The sequence below is a fragment of the Scatophagus argus genome, chromosome 14, assembly GCF_020382885.2.
Source record: "Scatophagus argus isolate fScaArg1 chromosome 14, fScaArg1.pri, whole genome shotgun sequence".
NCBI classification, from domain to species: Eukaryota; Metazoa; Chordata; class Actinopteri; family Scatophagidae; genus Scatophagus; species Scatophagus argus.
Genome location: NC_058506.1, coordinates 8,762,337 through 8,782,267, shown reverse-complemented (window position 1 = coordinate 8,782,267; position 19,931 = coordinate 8,762,337). Strand labels below are relative to the sequence as shown.

At 39.3% G+C, this 19,931-nt stretch overlaps 1 protein-coding gene across 3 annotated transcripts; it reads right to left on the bottom strand.

Moving 5' to 3' along the window:
• Positions 1-346: 346 nt before the first annotated feature.
• stag2a (stromal antigen 2a) lies at positions 347-18,192 on the bottom strand. Of its 3 annotated transcripts, none has more exons than XM_046410902.1 (34): positions 17,851-18,192; positions 13,848-13,975; positions 13,623-13,701; positions 13,104-13,262; positions 12,924-13,020; positions 12,746-12,822; positions 12,443-12,647; positions 12,157-12,308; positions 11,002-11,075; positions 10,607-10,730; positions 9,951-10,049; positions 9,625-9,704; positions 9,392-9,499; positions 9,044-9,152; positions 8,746-8,863; positions 8,503-8,606; positions 8,320-8,412; positions 8,111-8,200; positions 7,814-8,017; positions 7,660-7,730; positions 7,138-7,225; positions 6,837-6,917; positions 6,445-6,537; positions 6,157-6,331; positions 5,906-6,045; positions 5,718-5,819; positions 5,247-5,395; positions 5,027-5,155; positions 4,702-4,910; positions 4,278-4,524; positions 4,032-4,142; positions 3,700-3,826; positions 3,167-3,244; positions 347-2,431 (listed from the first exon to the last, which is right to left on the bottom strand). In XM_046410902.1, exons 2-34 carry the CDS (start codon positions 13,889-13,891, stop codon positions 2,408-2,410), a joined length of 3,840 nt encoding a protein of 1,279 aa, XP_046266858.1. In that variant the 5' UTR covers positions 13,892-13,975; positions 17,851-18,192; the 3' UTR covers positions 347-2,407. The 3 variants fall into 3 exon arrangements, with proteins under 3 accessions (XP_046266858.1, XP_046266861.1, XP_046266859.1); XM_046410905.1 differs by having other exon boundaries at positions 4,278-4,521; XM_046410903.1 differs by lacking the exon at positions 17,851-18,192 and adding an exon at positions 14,250-14,381.
• Positions 18,193-19,931: the final 1,739 nt, after the last annotated feature.

Sequence of the window (19,931 nt, the reverse complement as noted above, 5' to 3'; positions counted from 1 at the left end):
ACTCCTTTGAAACAATAATTAAGATCACTACTAGTGTCCTACCCTTCACACAGTTTCAGATAAACACAACTTTTGCTGCAGAAGAGATATCTGAATGCAACCAATTATAATAGTTATGTTTTCCAAAATCTCCTCCGCACTTCTTTCTCATCTGAACAATGTTAGACGTGTGTTGGAAACACTGAGTTATATTGTTCGAGAGAAAATATATAGTTTCGTAAAATATTAATTAACCATTGACAGCCATGTTCTTAAAATCGTCACACAGTCGCAGTGTTTATTCTGTTCATGTTACATCTCCGGACATAAATACAAATCTTAAAGGATGCAACGGGCACTTTGAAAATAGGATAAAAACACAATTTTAATATACACAAATATTTAAATATGTGTAAACATACAGATGTATGCACATTTTCAGCAGTTCAATGCAAAACAGAAAAGGACCAAAATGAAGTAATTAATTTCATTTTACAGGCAGCTCAAAGACAATTTTTCCTCACCTGCCTAATGTGAATAGTTAGTATGGATAGAGTAATGTTCAAGTCCATGTGATCCACTTGTCTAGTTTATAGTGAGATTCTGATGAAATCAGGGATTTGTTTCTAATACAATGAGAGGATGAATACACTGTTTTCCATAAATTCTGAATTTGCCAACCAGGCCCAAACACAGAGGTAAAGAAATATCGCTACAATCAACTGAAAGGCAAATAAAACAATGTACTGTTCGTATAATTGCAAATTAGTAGGTTAACTTCAAAAAGGTACATTCTATTTCTTCAAAGTTTTCCTAAAATTTTCAAGCAAACAGAAACTGCAAATATAAAATGAGCACCGATTCACAATATATTACACATGTGTAACTGTATAATATACAACTCTGATACTATAATAGTTGACTAAAGAATTCTCAAACTTTGCAATTCAGAATAATTCTATAACTCTTGTACACGCAACAGTGGCACATAAAATAAAATGGTGTTTTGAAAAAAATCCTCTGCACTCTGGCAAGCCGGGGACAAAAACAAAAGCAACACACATCTTTCACAACCATTTTTCAAATCATTTCTTCTGAACGTTGCAATTATGGCATGTCTGTATTATTAAATATTATAAGATAGTCATACTATACAGTGGAGAAAAATATTCAAGATATAGGAGATTACATGTTTAAGGTTGAGTCAAAGTTTTATGCTGAACATCGTGAAATCTCCCAATATTAAAAAATAAATTTATATGCAGCCATCAATTTGTCAGATTACTACATTTGAGCAATGCTTTACATTTGCACCCATTCATTATAGAGAGATGAAAAGAAAAATACAAACAGTTGGCCTTATCTATAGTAACATAATCATTTTCATTAAAAAGCATTATTTCAGAATCTATGTGAAATAACATGATTAGAAACCATTAATTTACATTTGATTGTCATTACAAAATATCTATAAATCAAAGTCATCTACAAGGTATAAAAGCAGAACACATACATTTCTAAAAAATACCATCACAAAGAAATCTGAGAATGTCGTATATCATTAATGGCAAGGCTGACGAACAGTATGAGACGCCAGTTCACATTAAACTTTACTGTGTACATGTTTTGATATATGGCTACATGCCATGCCAAAGTCTACAGTTTAAAAGTACAGCAGGTGAATGCAATATCACTGACACCTTTACAATGTAATGCAGTCCAGTTCAACAGAACTGCAATAAAGGTATTCTTTGTGAAGCTTATGATGTTCAATTTCTGCCTAGACTGTGTCAGAGAGGCATTGATTGGTGCCTATGATCATTTCTAAAAATATGGCTGTAAAATGATCATAGAGTTGAATTAACACCTCGGTGACAAAGTGCAGTAACATTAGTGTTCAACAACAACTGAACGCTACAAGCATCATAAAGGTAGCATTATTTTGCAGGGCTATTATATTTCTATCAGCTGGTGTCCATGGACATTGTGTTCACCCCTCTTGTATATTGGCCACAATATATTTACAACAGACAATTTTTGTCTAGTGAATGAAAAAGATTAAAGGTATATATTATTCATTTGAATTTCAGGTCGTCATTGTCCCCTCGCCATGCACCAGCCACATAATGTATGTACTGCTTCACCTTAATGAATGCTAACATTAAGTTGTTTTTAAACTAACAGAACAAAAGCAGAAACATCTCCTGCTGCAGTGTGATAAAAGTTCAATGTGTGAAAATAACAAAATAAAATTCAAATTCAAGCTCTCCCTCTAAGTTTTAACAAAGTCTTAAAGAGGCAATCGGTGGTGTCTCACAAACCATTTATAGTAGTCCATTTAGCTCAGTTATGATATTCACAGAACAGTCATCCATCGTATCTGCCAAAGATTTTGAGAACACTTTCTCCTTGATGCATCCGAATTGTTTCAGAACATTGAAACATTAAGAACCTGAAGACATACAAAAAAAGGATATTTAGAAATCCACAATCTTATAAATAGGAACAACAATGTTCTGGCCCAATTTAAACCTGGTAAGATTTTTTCCTGTCATAAATATAGCACAGTCCATTCATATTTGGAAAGAATTTGGGTGAACAGTAATGTTACGGGCACTTAAAGGTCCAGTGTGTCGGGCTGAGTGGCATCTAGCAGTGTGGCTGCAGATTCCAAAGACCCCTCGTCTAAAACTTCATCTCAAAGTCAAGGGTGCTTCCACGTCAAGTCATACAGAGGCTAAGCAAGGCTCCTTCCTAGCATGTGGAAACCACATATCATGTAACAGGCTCAAAAGTATGTGTCATTGTGTCATTGAAAAGGTCAGAACTCTAATGTATATTGTCAGTGATGCCGTCCGCTTGGTCTTGATCGCCATTTATAGAAAGACCAGTAAAGCATCAAGCACATAGACAAGGGTCAGTGTAAGGGAATGAAAACACACCAATTCATAGTTTCAGGTGATTATACACCAATGAAAACACAATTATGAATATTCCATTCTTTTCTGCTCCTAAATCCCACTAACTTCTACACACTGGACCTTTATGCAAAACAATGCTAGTAACATGTAACATCCAACTGTATGGATATAAATAATATTCATAATTAGCCTGAAATAATGAAAAAGTTACAAAAAATAAAGAGGCAAATAAGTAAATGGGATTCTAAGAAGTGGAAAATCCTTACTGAATCATCCATGATGGAAGACGGATCAAAGTAGTCCGGCTTTAATTCAGTTCTTTCTCTGCGATTTTTTGATGCCGGCTGAAAAGCAACAGTTCAGTCAGAACAAAGCACCACAAAATGTAATGGAAATAAATGATAAAAAGGCTATTTAACATCATAGTTTGACAAATACATAAAACTAGAATTACCACCTAGTATATGCCTCAACGCGTCAGCCAGGTTTCAGTTTACATCCATGTCTGTCCAGACTTATATAATTTATATAGTTGAGACATTTAAGGAGTTCAATAAAGGGTAATAAGTGTATTTTTGGCAGAACGGAACTTATCTCTATAATGACATATGTAATTCCAGTGAATAACTTGCAGAGAGAAACATCTACATCAAATGTGAAATATGGTGACAGTCTGCTCTTGTGTTCCTGCGTTATGGTGTTCAATAACGGACTTCAAAAGTGATGACACATTAACATTGTTTTCACCACCAGGTGGACAAAAAACACATCAATGTAAGTTATTACAGGTTTAACCTACCAGATCAATGTCCATAGTGTCAAAATCCATGCCCTCATTGATGTCCTCCAAGCGGTCTTCTGATGACATCATCACATCCTCCACTATTGGCTCCTCATCATCCTCCATGAGTCCAGAGCCTCTGCGACTGAGGACCATACACAGATAATTGTTACAAGGTCATGCTTTTTCAATGATTCAAAGATTTTGATTGTCAATTCCCCATATGTGCAGGACACACAGGAGAATCAAAATACTGTCTCTCTCTTATTTTAAAAAAACAATTAAATTCCCCAGCTTTCTTCCACAATTCAAACCCATTTAATGTACTCTGAAGACAGATGCCATCTCACATTGCTTGCTGCATGTGGTTCCTCATCTTGGCATAGTGCATGCTAACCCGCTCTTGCTGCTGACGGGCCTCAGCTTGTTGCCTCTGTGTCAACATCCAAGTGACCTGGGTACTGTGAAACAGTGTTCAGTATTTATCATGACTTCGTAATGCCCCTAGCTCAACGCAAGTAGTACAAGATGTTGGAAACTGAAACATTCGCAAATATTCAACTCGAGGAGGGAGTTATGTAGAAAGGTTCTCATACTTATAATCAATGGCAGCCTGGTGGTGATGGTGTTGTTGCTGCTGCTGCTGTGGAGGCACAGGCTGATGTGGATGCTGCTCTGTTGGCATGGTGTATGTGGCCGTGAAGCTGTCCTCTGGCCTCATCTTCTTTGGATCCCTCAGTACAGTGGAGGTGAGGTGGGGCGAATGCATCATCACTGGCGTCTGCACGTTCTGCTCACGGTTCCCCCAAGCTGCATCAGTGCTGCTGCTGCTGTTCTCTTCTGCTACAGAGAAGAATCTATTAAATAACGGAACTATTTACAGAAGAGGTGCCTCAGAGAATCACTGTTCCCTACACACTTTAGTTAAATACACATGTACGACAGTTTAAAGGCCAAATGTGCTTTTTGCCATTTGGTGACAACTACCACACATTTAGCAACAATGTCAAAATTGCTCACCTTCAGGCAGTTTCCTTTTGCTAGCAGTGGCTGGCTTGGACTTCTTACTTCTGACAGTGGATCCTCGACTGCTGATCCCACTGATGACAGACATGGTGTCGTCGTCCCCTCCAACCTGCAGGGAGTTCCTGTATGAGATGAGGGGCAGCCAGCAGTCCTCTCGCTGCAGGGCCATTTGAAACGTCATGAATCGCTCCAGATACATGTGACTGTAGAAGTATAAGAATGATAGCAGTCACAGTTAGAACCTTTTCAGAGTTCCTTGAAAGACTCAATGCTCAGTACCAACAAAAACCGTGACACAAGTCTTGTGGCTCAAACTTACACTGTCCTCTTGTCCTGCCGAATCAGTTTGCTGGAGAACTCACTCAGGACGTCCAAAAAGGCTAGATTGAGAGGTGGACCCCCTTCCCCTTGGGGACTAGGTTCCTTAAAAGCAAACTCAATTCCATCCCTAAAATAATATAAAGCTTTGCTCATTACTACACATCACTGTAAAAATGAGTTGCATACAAAGCTGTAAATTACAAAGTCTAGTTACTCACTTATGTAACATGGCAATGGCCTCCCTGGTCTTCAACTGATCCAAGCCAAAAGTCAGTGAGAAGCGTCGGGCAAGCTCTTTTATGCCACAGAAGGCTGACGATGAGCGGTCGACATTGAAGCCATATTCAGACAACATCTCATTGAATAACTACAAAAAAAAACAAGAGAAGTGCCCTTTCCTCAAATTTCTTTACAGACTAAATGTATTTGTGATCTGTTATAATTCAAGTCAGTTGTAGCCTTATTTATTTTTAGTACAATTCAGTATCACTCTAACAAGTAAGCTTTTGTAACAGTGATGCCTCAGAGATTAACATGAATGTTTTAGATCATCTGGAAGATTTGCTGGCACCAAAGGTCTACAAATGCATCTGAAAAAAAAATAAACAATAAACAGAAAAATACATCTTTTTTATTATTATTGTTATTTTTACAAATAATGGAGACTCCACCTGGGCAAAGAATCTTACCATTTGCAGGCTCAATATGAGTGTCTTTGCACATTGTACTTTGTCGATTTGTCTTGTTTTACTCATTGTTTCCTTGATGATATCTCCATAATCATTGTAAAACTGGGGAGAAAGTGAAGGAATACTGTTAACAAGAACAGCAAGGAAGAATTCCTCATAACTGACTTGAAAAACGGGTTTGAACCTACCCTCATATATTGTTTAAATATATCTGCTCCAGTGTTTATTTCCACAACATTGTAAATGATTAATTTGCAATAGGCTGCTAGAAGGTTTCTTCGCTTGTGCAGCGCCTCAATTTTACTGGCCTCATCATCTTGCTGTCCGTCTGGAAAATACAAATAATACAAAAATACTACTATTAGCTAACTATTACTAACTATTAGCATTAGCAGGTTCCTCTCTCAAGTTTTAGTGTAGCTTATTGTCTCACTCTGACCTGTGCTGTTGTTGTCATCATCCTGATCAATGAACACTTGATCCAGAATGAAGCTGAGCAGCTCTGCCTGCAAAGAGGAATCTGGCGTATAAACCAGAGGCTCCAGCTGTTCCCGGCCTGAAGACATAATTTGGTGACTGAAGATCAACAGCAAATCGCATAGAATGGTGAAGGCCTGGAATGAACACAACACCTCAGCACTTCAGAAAATACTGACCAACCAAATTTTCAGTGGTTCTGAAAAATGGTCATGCAGATAAAAGAACAGTCCTATCCATGTAATCCCACCTGCTCTTTAACTGCTGTGTTGACGCTGTTTAGGTAATGCTGACAAATTAAGCAGAAAGCTCTCATTTGCTTTCTTAAGGTCGCCATATCACCCTGAAAGAAGCAAATGTTCAGCGAGACAATCAGGTGGGTGAATAGATCTACATGAATTTAAAAATAATAGTTCATTTGTCCAAAACAAGAAAAAAGACGTAAGTTAAAAAGTAAGTTATTTGACATTATAGCAAATGTGAAACAGTGGAGAAAAATGTCTGTGATATTGTAATAAAGTAGCTATGTGACAAATGTATACACAGAAATGTTTTGCTTTTTTATCAGATGTCCTATTCACACCTTTCCTTAAACACATTTTTCAAGGTATGCAAAAAAAAGAGTCATCATGACCAACAAACCTTTAATGAAGTACCGTCTGAAACCTTCGCGAGGTGCCACAGGATGATATAATGGGTGCACTGCATTGCGTGAATCACAATCTGGTGGGAAGGAGGCAAGCAGATTAGATGAGCTGTAATGTTCCACTCAGTCCACGCATTTACATGTACCTAAGTCGCTTTTTTCCTGAGACAAATTCTGAGACAAGAATTTGTTTTGGTTACTTTTCTCTTGACCTTTTGTCAGGTAATGAGACCAGAAGAAACCCAGTTATCTCTATTGTTTACATGATCTTTAAGAAATCATTTAGGGCTGCAATACCTGTTCAGGCATATCTCCATTCTGTAGACCTGTGTTGAGCAGCCTGTAGTTGCTGGTGAATAGATCCCACTTAGAGAGGTCATGTGCACTGGGAACAAAAAAAGAACCCACGTGATATATAAATACATAATAAAATAATTAATGCAAATTCCATTAATCTCATAGACCAAGAAAGATTAAAATTCTACCGCACCACTGACAGACACAAGTTTATAGAGAGAGTTCCTCTTCCTGTTTTTACATGGAAACAGTCAATAAAATAGTGTCAGTCATATCCTGGTGCATACTGAAATTTCGCTCTTTATTGGTTTTTGTTTGTCCTGCACCAGCTGACACCCAGGAGAAGGGCACTGCTGTGCACAGGGATATCTTAAGTTTTTTTTATTAATCTCATCCTATCTTACAAAAGAGGTCTGAAACCCAGTGCTTGAATATCAAATTGTAAATCTGGTGGTGTGATTACTCTCTTCAGCAAGTAACAATCTACTGAAATCATGTGCAAAAACGTGTTAACTGCTTTACTTGTGGAAAGCACTGATCTTCTTGAGTGTTGATAGAACCTGGTAGGCATCGTCCTCATCTGGTTCTTCACCCTGTCATACAAGACATCAAATCTGTGAAATCCTGTACATTAAACAATGCTTTCAAATTTTCCATGCAGAGAAGCACAACTCACCTCTTGCAGGAAGTCCTCCAGGAGTCTATTGAACTTATCTACAAGCTCATCGAGAAGCTGGGAGCGGGCAATGTCCACGCGGTTGAAGATGGTGAACTCCTCATTGCTCAGATAGTGATAGGTGGTCGAGCAGGCCTCCAGGACCTCAGTGTCTGTGTGCTTATCCTGGACCTCCCAGATTTGCCGCAACAAGGCATCCAAATGCTTAATGAGAAGATAAAAGCACATAACGCAGTTTCACTCACACCGCACTTGATTCTAGTCACATAACCTGGAACTATTTAAAAACTGACAAACCTTTTCCAACCGGCCAGTTGTGTAGATATCAAGATCAAAGTACTTTGGTATTTGCAGCAAATTGGTCACCTTGTCAATATCAACACAGTACTATGACAAGAGAAAAAAAAAAAGTAATTCGATTGAATGGTTAGGAAATAAGTCTTCAACCTTCATTGTTCAAATATACAAGTCAACTCTGACAGCTGTTGGCTGTAGTGTAGAATCACCTTTGCTAGTAACAGAGGCAATGCAACAGCAAACATCTCTGTGATCCGTGTCCGATCATCCAGCTGCGTTTTCTTCTCCTTTGCAGTGAGGACCTTTTCCACACACAAAAACCATGTTATCGACAGCAAGTCATTCACGAAAGTGAATCTTTTCTACCTTGAGTATGATGACCACACACTCACCCTCTTTCCTGTGCCTCTGCCGACTGGAGGGTGGCATTCGCAAGCCTGCCGAATTGCACAGAGCATGATCTCAACCAGAGCTGTCTCTTGGCGGTCAGTCAGGGCTAAAAATCACGGGCACAGAAAGTAATAGGCAAAATGATGAAAAGATTTGCCTAACGAATTAAAGAACCTTTGAGACGTTTTCCTCATATTAGAGCTGAAAATCTGAGCCAGCAATTGACTAACAGAGTGGACCCTCACCTTCCTCTCCTGGCATGGGCTCATCCAGAAGCAGGCTGATCATAGTCTCCCAGTCCTTCAACAGCTCGGACGCACACTCCCATAAGCTGTCAACCAAGTAGGCCCCGTGTTCATGGAGCTGTAAAACATCAAAGGGTTAGAAGTTATTAGATCAGATTAAAATATACTGAAACAAGGTAAGATTTCTTGTCTCATAATGGTGTAAAAATTTGATTTAAAAAATGAAAACAAATGACTTGTATAAAAACAGAGTGAGCACAGGTTACCACTCAAAAGAGAGACTCAAAGGCCTGGTTACCTCACTTTCCAAGAAGAAGAAGACAGTGGTCTTGATAAGGCTGCCATTGAGGCTTTGCCTGCCCCTCCTGGGTAATCCCTCCTCCTCAGGACCTCGATGGCTGAAGAGCCTTCAGTCAGCACAGTACAAATACACAGGTTATGGTCTTGTACGCACAGGGTTAACTTGGCAGGCACAGCGATTCTTTTTATTTCTGTTTTTTACTGTGAAACTAAAAAGTAACCTCATGTAAGCTAATGTGAGCCCAAGTTGACTGTTACCGTCTTCTTCTGACGCAAATCATGTGACAAGACCTAACACGGATGGTGTTGGCAGTATGACTTTCAAAAGACACCATAAAACACTTACTTCTTAAACAGAAACTCTCCTGCTGAAACTGCGATGGGTCGATGTGCTGAGTAAACCAGATGATATACACTTTCACAGTCCTCTGCTGTCAGAACCTCATCACTGCTCCTGTTAGATGAATGCAAATTCTTAGTGACAAAAACCAGTTTACTAAAATAAGCATGATGTGTCTAGAGTCTTCATAAAACAAGTTTAAATGGAGAAAAGTGCCAAGAGGAGGGGAGGTTACTCACTGTAAGACAAGTGTCAGTAGTTTAACGGCTTGCACAGCAACATCATATTCCTTGTCCAGAGTCATAGACACAATGCGGTCCTGTCAATGAGAGAAACGTTATGTTTCAGATACAGAATCTCAGCTTGACAATCTAAATAACATTAGCGTCATATCACGTGAAGTCAACATTATGCTATCACTCTTCACTTTACTTCAGCATATAAAGAGGCAACATGTGAAAAGCCCGTAAACTTCCAATATGTTTCAGTGACATGCAAGGACGCTCCGTCTACTAGCAGTTAGAAGTTAGACGTAGTCGTGTAAGTGATGCAGCTGCTGGTTCACCTTGAAGCGACTTGTGAAGAGTTCCAGTCGGGCACCGAGCTCTCTGCTGTAGAACAGGCCTTGCAGGGCAGTCAGACACTTTAGCCGTACCTCACCTTGCTAGAGTCACAGTGAAAATACAAATAATATTTACCATATTTGAACTGAAAACTCAGAGGTTACTTTGCCATTAACGCAATCACAACCGTTTTTTATTATTATGCACCCCATAAACAAAATATATTGATATACATTAATAAAAGTTCAGCAAACAATCAGATTTGGATTAAAAGATGATAAGGATTATGCAACACTTAGTTCTCCAACAGTCAGTGGTTTTGCCAAGTCGTAGTCTTATCCAATACATAAAAGAAAATAAATTTGAAAAAATAAAACAATAACTCAGCACTGACTAGAGAACAGGACAAGAGAGAAAAACCTGTTCAATGGAGACTCAACACTACCAGTAGCTTCTTTTCAAAACAAAATGTTCCAGCAAAGAGGACTACATATGACTCCTATTCTGCCGTGATCGCAGGAAGTCCTGGCCAACAGAATTGTTAATTTTATTTAAACTGAGGTTAGAAGTTGATCTACATTTAGATGTTTTCATGTTTTTTTCATCAGCTTTGCTTAAGTGAGCTGGTTTATCAAAAGCAGATGCTGTGTTAGCTCACCTTGTCATGCATTGTCCACCCAACATACTTCAGGTAACTGTCATTCAGGAAGGCGTCACTGTACAGCTTCATCCACATTCCAATCTCCTCAATACAAACAGCTCGGATTTCTGCAATGGAATCACTAACAAACACAAATATTTTGTTATATGTAGACAGAAGGCCTATAACATATCCTTGCATAGACTGTTAAGAGCCAGTGTCAGTTATAGTTGTATGGACTCATACTGATGCTGACATAACTTTCACACTAGAGGGCGCCAAAAAGCTAAAAATGAACACAGAAAGGTCCCTGTTCCTAGGGATGTTACTCAAATGGGATTAGTGGCACCTCAGTGAGATCTCAGTCAACAGTATGTGTACAGTATGTGTAAGTCAGTCAAGGTTTCACATACCGATATCTGTGAACAAACACTCCTTTGAAAATTGCATTCATCATGTTTTCAATTTCATCTTGATTTTCTTGAAGCTGGAAGAAAAACACAAAGTGAAACATTTTCAGTCATTTGCATGAAAACAGTCAAAACAGAATTCCCCTCCACTGCTTTGTTCAACCCTTAAAGCATTGAAAGTGTTTTGGTTCCCTCTGAAGAAGCAAATCTTTAAAATGTCTTAAAAGTGGTTCACAAACACTGGTTATGGTAATTTCCCAAAGCAGAAGTAAATACTACATTAGTTGGTGATGAATTCCAGTCATGAATGCATACACACTTGTGCGCTAGTGAGTATTTACAGTAGCAGGCTGGCATACGCTGGGTTGACTCAAAATAAAATCAAGTGTCCATGCCCAATGGACATTAACATATTGGACATCCCTAAAACTGATTTAGAGTGACCTGTTCCACTCAGTTTGAGGAAAAATTTTAATCAACAAAAATGTCAGCAAATAGTAGAAAGAATTTAACACAGCAGAACTTTAAGTCCAGCTCTCAGAAATGAGCAAATGCATTTCACAGTGTCAGTAGTGTTGTTGGAGGATACAAAAAAACAATAGTATAGCTGTCTTCATGTCATCAGAGCAACAATTAAGTTTCTTTCTAAAGCAAAGCGGTCTATGACAAATGTGAATAGTGGTCAAAAGGACATTGGTGCAACAAAGGATGATGCATAAAGGCAGAAGTCAGTTTTGAGATAATTTCCATAACAACAACTAAACTGTTGGAGTACCAAAATATGCCACTCTCAGTATGATGATGATGATGATCATCATCACTGAGATGATTTTTTTTCTTTTTTACATTCTTAGTTGTAGATTTTATTTTACTCAATTCTGATATCCTCCTTAAAGCAAAAATTAATTTAGATTAAGGCCTTATGATCTTAGGCCAATGTGAAATTTTTTTTCTAGACATGACTGAAAAAAAAAACATACATATAAAGACTGAATCTGTGTAAGGGCAATTTTTGCATGAGGTTCAATATATATTTAGACTCACTTCACAGAATCCAACACACACTCCACACAAAATGTGTCTTCCTCTTAAAGGGTTTGCAGTGAAAGTTGTTGTGAAGGTTGTGTGTTGTGTTAGACAGCTTCATTTTTCTCTCACCTCTTTACGCTTTTGCAACAGGAGTTCCAGCCTATCGTTGGCCCTTTTCGCAATGACCTTGCTCCTCTCCGCCTCATACTGCCTCTGTGTGTTGTCCATATTAATGCTCAGGTTCAGAGCCACATTAACCAAGGCCGTCATCAGCTTCATAGCTGCAAAAGATCGCATGGCTCAGTCGCATGTCTGGAGGAATAACCGCTTCCAAACAACAACAGCATGGGTGTGCACACAGGCATGGCTGCAGAAATGCAGAACACCAAAGTGAAACTTGTTCACTAAAACTGACCTGCTAGTGTGCTTGTATGTCTAAACGCTCTGACCTGAGAGTCAGAGAGGCCGGTGAGCAGCGAGATGACCGTGTCCATCATATACTCATCGTAGATGATGCTGTACTGACACTGACGCACCAGAACCCCAATGAAATCACAGAAGCTAATCCGGAACTTCTTCCACTGCGGTCCTGACAGAGTCAGTGGATAGTCACCGCTGTCCTGTTTGACGATAGCAGAGACACATCACACTAACTTGTACTGTTGATTCTCCTTTATGTCTGTACTTTAAATGAATGTAAAAACACAGCCTGCATCACCTCATCAAACTCCTCTGTCATTTTTCGGATGATTTCGGAATTTTGCATATGTCTGAACATCTCTCCGCTCACAGCGCCTGTGTGAAGAATCACACAGTGGCGACAGTTTTCACCACATTCATTTGCTTTCAGGCACACAACCTGCTACATATGTACTCCCATCTTGTCAGATGTTTACCTTTACAACCAGAGCACTGAATGAAGAAGTTGATTAAATCCAAGAGCGCAGCATCACGGTCATGTTTGTATGCTTCGATCCAGTCGTCAACAACAGACTAGAAGATAAAACATGACAATTACGATGAGAATAAACTATTATACAAGACATAATCTGTTCATCACATTGGTGAGCACTCACCTGTGTGGCACTCTTCCCCAGTTTAACCACCTCGAAAAGGGTCATATTCTCCAGCCCATTCTCCTGATGATGGCCATTCACCCGACCAAGACCAGGAACCCTCCCTGCTCCCCCACCTTTGGCCTTGTCTCCAAGCGCCTTCTTCCCCTTTCTCGCTGCCTGTTAGGGAAAAAGGTGGCAAATGGAGGATGAAAGTGTGTTATTGCCTTATCATAACAGTGAGCGCAGTGTAAGTACATTAATGTTACTATTTAAAAAAATCAGAGCAATGAAATCACATGTAGACATTTGATGCAGGCGGTGATACAGCACTGACTTGTCCACCACAGCTGTGGCATAATGTCACACTGCTTCTAGTATGTTCCACTATGCTATATGTTAGTCCTGTGATGGTAGTGAACTGGTCCTGGGTGCTTCGTCCACCCAATGCCTGCTGGGGTTTGCTTAAGATGAAAACATCCCGTGACCCTGACTGAACATAAACAGGTATGGAAAATGAAGATAAAAACTTGAACATACCAGGCCTTTTCCTGTCTTTGCATTTTTGCCATCAGGATCCTCAAGGTCAGTATCAGAAGATAACTGAGATTCTGCCTCTCTGTCCACAGCACAAGTAATTACAAGCATAAAAGAGACTTAACATTTATATTTCTAGGAATAACATGACAGCATAGATACATGCACAGACAACACATTCAAAGACACGTTTCAGTTAATAACACATTTCTGTGATGCACTACTTACTGAGGACAATGAAACTCTGTGTGCAATTCCTGCGCTGCTATCATTTCTCTAACATTTTCTGGATCTGCTGGAGTAGGTGGCTTCTACTGCTCCAGACCCCAAGCAAGAAGGTATTTTTTCAGCTGCACCTGTAAAAATAGGAGGAGTTTGTTGATAACTTTTACTAGACTGACAGACTGACTGGACCAACTCACAAACAAATCACAGAGCATCTTATATGGGGCTCAGTTTCAAGACCACATGTAATACTCAAGTTGCTTTTGTCAGAAAAAGTGGCCTGGCCACTCAACAAATTGTTTTATTTTATTAGCAATTGTCAAAAAACAGCAATGACTTCAGTTTATTGTATTCTTTGATCTTATTTGTTGTGTTCTCGAGTACACGGCACAAAGTTTCACCCACCTAAACTTCTGTTTCCGGGATATCGCAATTGTTAAATTCACTTCGGCTCAAAAATGTCTTGTGATTTCCCAACCAATAATGCCATGCGTAACTCTTAATCGAGATGAGGAGGAAGCGAGATGGCTCGTTTTTGTGCCAGGCAAGTAAAAGCATAGCTAGCTATATCACTTTTGGTTTGTTCATGTAATGTGAATCAGCTAGTCAATGACATGATGTGAAGTTTAGAAACTGAAGTAAAAAGACACTGAATACCTCAATCAATATGATTTGCCTGAAAAGTAGATTATGGATGCCTTCAGGATCAATCAACAATCTAAAATCATCAGATCGTCAGCCACTTGGTCAAACAAACATGAAGAATGCAAAGCCTGAAAAAGAATGAGTGTTATTGGCGCTGGTTTTGTGTATGCTGGTCTCGCTGCCATGACTTCCTGTGATACTTGAACAGGACCGAGCCATTGGTCATGTTATTACTAAAACCTGTGTTTCTCCTAGTGTGCCAAATGTCTGCTGTGAAAAACGACTAAAGACAGAAAATTAATCCATTTTGATAGTAGCAAACTGCTGTAAGTTGATCATCCATCAAAAATGCATCACAATTGCTGATTCCAGCTTCTCAAATGTGAGTTCTGCTGTTCTGTTTTTAGACAACTGGCAAAACAAACAAACAAAGTGTTTTTTGGCATTCTGCAGGCAAAACAATGAATTAATTTATTAGTCCCAGCTCATTAACCGGTGAGGAAAACAACCATTAGAAGTAGCTCTACTTTAATCACACATCTTGCTCAGAACTCTCTTCAACAACTGAGCTCCCATTCAAGACTTAATGGGTACTTTTCTCAGTCACAGCACTGACTCACATCCGGTTTTGTACACTCAGAATTCACAGTCTGCTTAACTCTAACTGTGCATATAATTCTCAGCTTATAAATCAGTTAGTTCTGACTCCCAAATTGCACAGCTGGAAATACCGATAACATTGTTTTCTCATTTTTGTAATGACACAATTGTAGTTCTGCGGTACATTACTACCTCGTGCGTGGGTGATCTGACAATTTTACAATCTACTTTACAGGGAAATCACTGAGATCGCAGTATTTTTTTTTTTTAGTCTACAGGGCATTTCAAAATGCCTAATTGTGATGAATATTATGATGACTGATGTCCCTTTTGATAGTTGAATGTTTGTCATTCATCAAATAAAAATGTTAAACTAACACATTACATACTAGAGCTGCTAAGAATAGCTGATTAATCAATCTAAAGAAAATTATTGTCAAGGATTCTGGCAATTTGTTGCTTTGTCATTTGTGATAACAAATAAGGAGTCTTTGGGGTTTGGACTGTCGGTCGGACAAAAGATGTGACATCACTTTACGCTCTGAGAAATTATGTTGAGAATTTTTATAGACTAAACAAAAAATAAATTGTGAAAATTAATCAGAAAATTAATGGGTAATAAAATATAATGAATAATGACAGCCCTATTACAATGATTTAATGCATGTTTTACTCAATTTCATATTATTGTGGTGCAGTGGTTAGCACTGCCGCCTCACAGTAAAAGGGTTCCAGGTTCGAATCCCGGTCTGGGCCCTTCTATGTGGAGTTTGCATGTTCTCCCTGTGCCTGCGTGGGTTTTCTCCAGGTACTCCAGCTTCCTCCCACAATACCAAAAGCATGCACATTAGGTTAATTGGCTACTCTAAATTGCTCCTAGGTGTGAGTGTGAGAGTGTGTGGTTGTCTGTCTTTGTGTGTTGGCCCTGCAATTGACTGGCGACCAGTCCAGGGTGAACCCCGCCTCTCGCCTCTAGTCAGCTGGGATAGGCTCCAGCTCCCCCGTGACCCTGACGGATAAGCGGTATAGAAAATGGATGGATGGAAATAGTCTGCATTTACCGACGGCTCCTTGGAAAAAAACATCCAATTGATGATGGACTCTGGAAAGCACCAGCTAAGTGTCGAAGTCAGTGTTTCTAAATGGGTCCTGTGCTGACCCTAAAAAGTTCAATTGCTGCATTTGGACTAGAAGTGCAAAGAAAGCAACTGACAAAAAATAACAAGTACAGATTATGTACAGAGGTATTGCTAATTTGAAATGAAGCACATTTTTACATGTGGACCAAAGTCCCTGTGGGAATATTTGAAGCTGGGCAGTGAAAATTCATGAAATGGCTATTCTAAAATTTTCCCCTTCCTTTTGTTGAGTGAAATGGTATAAAGAACAGGGGTATCAGAATATGATACTGATATTTTAACTTGGTAGTGAGGCAGGTAATGTGTCTCATATTTTTAGATCTGAATTGACCTCTTGACCCAAAGAAAGGTAGGTGATTTTTCTAAAGGCAAAGCTGATCACGTACCATTCGACAGGTGGTTTTCTGATCAGAGCAACATCCACAGTAGAGTTCTTATTGATTGACACAAACTACTGTCTGCATGAATGCAGCTATAAACATGACTGATAAAATTTCGGGGCCCACTACAATAAATATATCGTGCATATCAATGACACATTGCGAAAATCATTCGTGTGATTATTATTTGCAACCTCACCACACTGCACTGACTGAAGCATGCCTGCTCTTTCGCAGTGTACAAGTTGAACCCTGCGCTTTCCACTTGAGTATGCTTATTCAGAGCAAGTACACAGCGGTGGTTTTGAATAATGCCACGTGTCGAGGTTTATGTTAATTCTTAAAATGATATAGTTAGGATTATTTCAATTAGACAGATAACGGAAGGTACCAGTGATACACAGCATCGTTACAGCAGATACTGTGACAGAGAGAAATCTATGGGGGCGTGTTTACACACTATGGGCACCACTCACACTTAACAGGCAATCCCAAAATGCAATGTAAACATGACCCGGTTGTTCCAACTCTCAAGGACCATAAATGGAAATGTGTTTTGGGTTTAAAGTGCCGCGGTGTCAGCGCTCGTTACATTCTTGGAAAAGTAATGTAGCTAACATTCTCATAAGTATTTATTGCAGATCTTTGTGATAGTGAGCTTAACGCTACTCTTAATAAAAAAAACAAGTTGATACAAAAATAATTCTGACACGCGCAGTTGTACACTTCCGAACTACAAACGCAACTACAGATGTTTACGAATCTGGCGATTCCTATCCACTCTCATCTCCTCTGGACGTGCCGTCTTTGCAACGATGGCCAAGAAGCTTTCCAGCTAATCTAACCGATACGTTATGTGATATGTTGGCCGAGACATTATCTTGCCAGCTGTCTTTAGAGACCCTCCCTGGCTACTCTATTCGCGCCGAGCTACGAACGTTAGTTTTAGGATTCGCTTTAGGATCTTAACACATTTACAGCATCAGATTAGTTGTTAGCTTGGCTAGCATTACCGTTAGCTGTAGTTGGCTAACGACATCACCAGCTGTTAAACACCTGCCACAAGGTGAGGTCGCCGTTATTAATCACGTTAACTGTGATTTAGTCTGATTAAGTCGTATTTCTATGTCTATGACTCATGATAAAACTAGTGTCAAGTGCCTGGCCAGCTACTCAGTGTAGCAGCATCAATGACAAACTCCCTGGATGTTAACGTGAGCTATCCGCCATTTTACAACTTACCTCGTTTTAAATCAAAGGCGGACTGAAACCAAATAATCCAAACGTTGCGGACTTTGCAAAGAGGATGTTTTCGTTAATGCCTTGCACAAACTGTCATTTTCCAAAACTGAAAAATACTCGTTTTATTCTTTAGCTAACGTTAGGAAGCTCCTTGGTGGCTAACATAGCAAGGCACAGTTTGTATTTTCGTTGTTATGCATGTAGCACACACCCCACCTGTCGGCGGCACCGTGTACTGCTGGTAAGAGTACACATTTCATATCATGTCAGCTTATTTTTTTCCTGTGTTCACAGCTTTACTGACAGTCATCTTGCACAATATTTGAGAAATCAACAAGCTTTCAGTTGCTCAGTTTACTGAATTCAAGTCTGAATTCAGCACCGGCTCCCCCCAGGGCTGTGTGCTGAGCCCCCTCCTGTTCACCCTGCTCACACACGACTGCTCAGCGCAACATCTGAGCTGCCTGGTTGTGAAGTTTGCAGACGATACAGCTGTGGTTGGAAGCATCGTCAACAACGACGAGTCCGACTACAGGCAGGAGGTGGAACACCTGGAGGGTTGGTGCATAGAAAACAACCTCTGCATCAACGTGAAGAAGACCAAGGAGATGATCGTGGACTTCAGAAGGGGCAGACATCTCCCCTTCCTCTCCTGCACATCAGAGGGACAGCGGTGGAAGTGTTCTCCAGCTTCAGGTATCTGGGCGTCCACATAACGGACTGCTGGAGGCATGCTGGACTGGGGAGCTCAGTCCTGACATCCTTTTACAGATGTGTGGTGGAGAGCGTCCTGTGCACCTACATCACCGTGTGGCATGGCAGCTGCTCTGCGGCAGAGAAGAAGGCTCTGCAGAGGGTGGTGAAAGCTGCACAGAAGACTGTGGGACCCTCCCTCTCCCTTCCCTGACAACCACCCACGGAAATATTGCACAAAAAGCAGCAGTCTTGAACAGAACTTTTGCACTGACTTTTGCACAGTGCGCCACCTCAACTCCATTTGCACACTACCTCGAATGGTACAGGACTGTATTGTTGTCATTTCATTGTTTATACTTATTCTATTATACTGTATACTTTTATAGTTTATACTTTTATACTGCTGTTTTATATTTATAGTTATTTTGCATATTTCTTTATACTTGTTATTGGGCTTATACCGGGACCAGGGAAACTAATTTCGTTCCACCTCATGTTTTTAACATGTGTGAAATGACAATAAAGCTCCTTGAATCCTTGAAATCCATCTATCTTTGAGTTGAGAAATATTGTTACTAACCACATTACATTTGTATCATCACAAATGTATTTTTATATTGCACATATTAACATTTAAAGATGTGAAATTCACGGCTAACTAAAATAGTGCATTATATAGAACTTAAAGTGAAGTGACAAGGCTAACTAACAACCTGGCTGTGTTCTTTTAAATTTGACAAATAGTCTTTGTGACTGCTTAATAGGCTGGTGGTGACTTATTTGGGTTGTAAATTTTAGCACATAAAACATCTACACATGTGATGCATGAAATGATTTCTATTATACAATCATTTTCAACATATTAAGAGCTCCTTCCTACTGTTTTGAGGTTCATTAATCATGTTTGACTGTTTGACAAGAGGAATAAATGCTTTATAAACATTTCCACACCTTATTCATAAGTGAAGTAAATCATTAAGAGACCAAGGAAGCTGGCATGTTGTTTTATCCATTCTATGTACTCTATGACATACTGTAACAAATAAACTATAATTTACTTACAGTATACATAAAACTTATGCAATTACTGTATGATAATAAAATGTACAGTTTCACATCTGAAACACAGCATTTGATGATAAGAAATGGCCTACATTATTACTACTCAACCAAGCGCATGTTAGTTTTTAGTAATAATGATACCCTGCATCCTGAGAAAATAGTTACAGAAATAGTCATTTTAAATTAGGTAAGATGAGCACAGAAAAACTCTGTGTTTTTCATTCAGGACAATTATTGTAATAAATCCCTGATCATTTTATTATGTTTCATAACTGCCTTGATGCTGATATGAACAAGCCATACATGAAAATTCTTATTAGTAC

Coding starts and splice junctions, on each gene's coding strand:
- stag2a (XM_046410902.1), bottom strand. CDS start 13,891: ATGATAGCAGCGCAGGAATTGCACACAGAGTTTCATTGTCCTCA. Junction 9,705..9,950: donor TCTTCACAAGTCGCTTCAAG/GTGAACCAGCAG, acceptor TCTCATTGACAG/GACCGCATTGTGTCTATGAC. Junction 5,156..5,246: donor GCCATTGCCATGTTACATAA/GTGAGTAACTAG, acceptor ATATTATTTTAG/GGATGGAATTGAGTTTGCTT.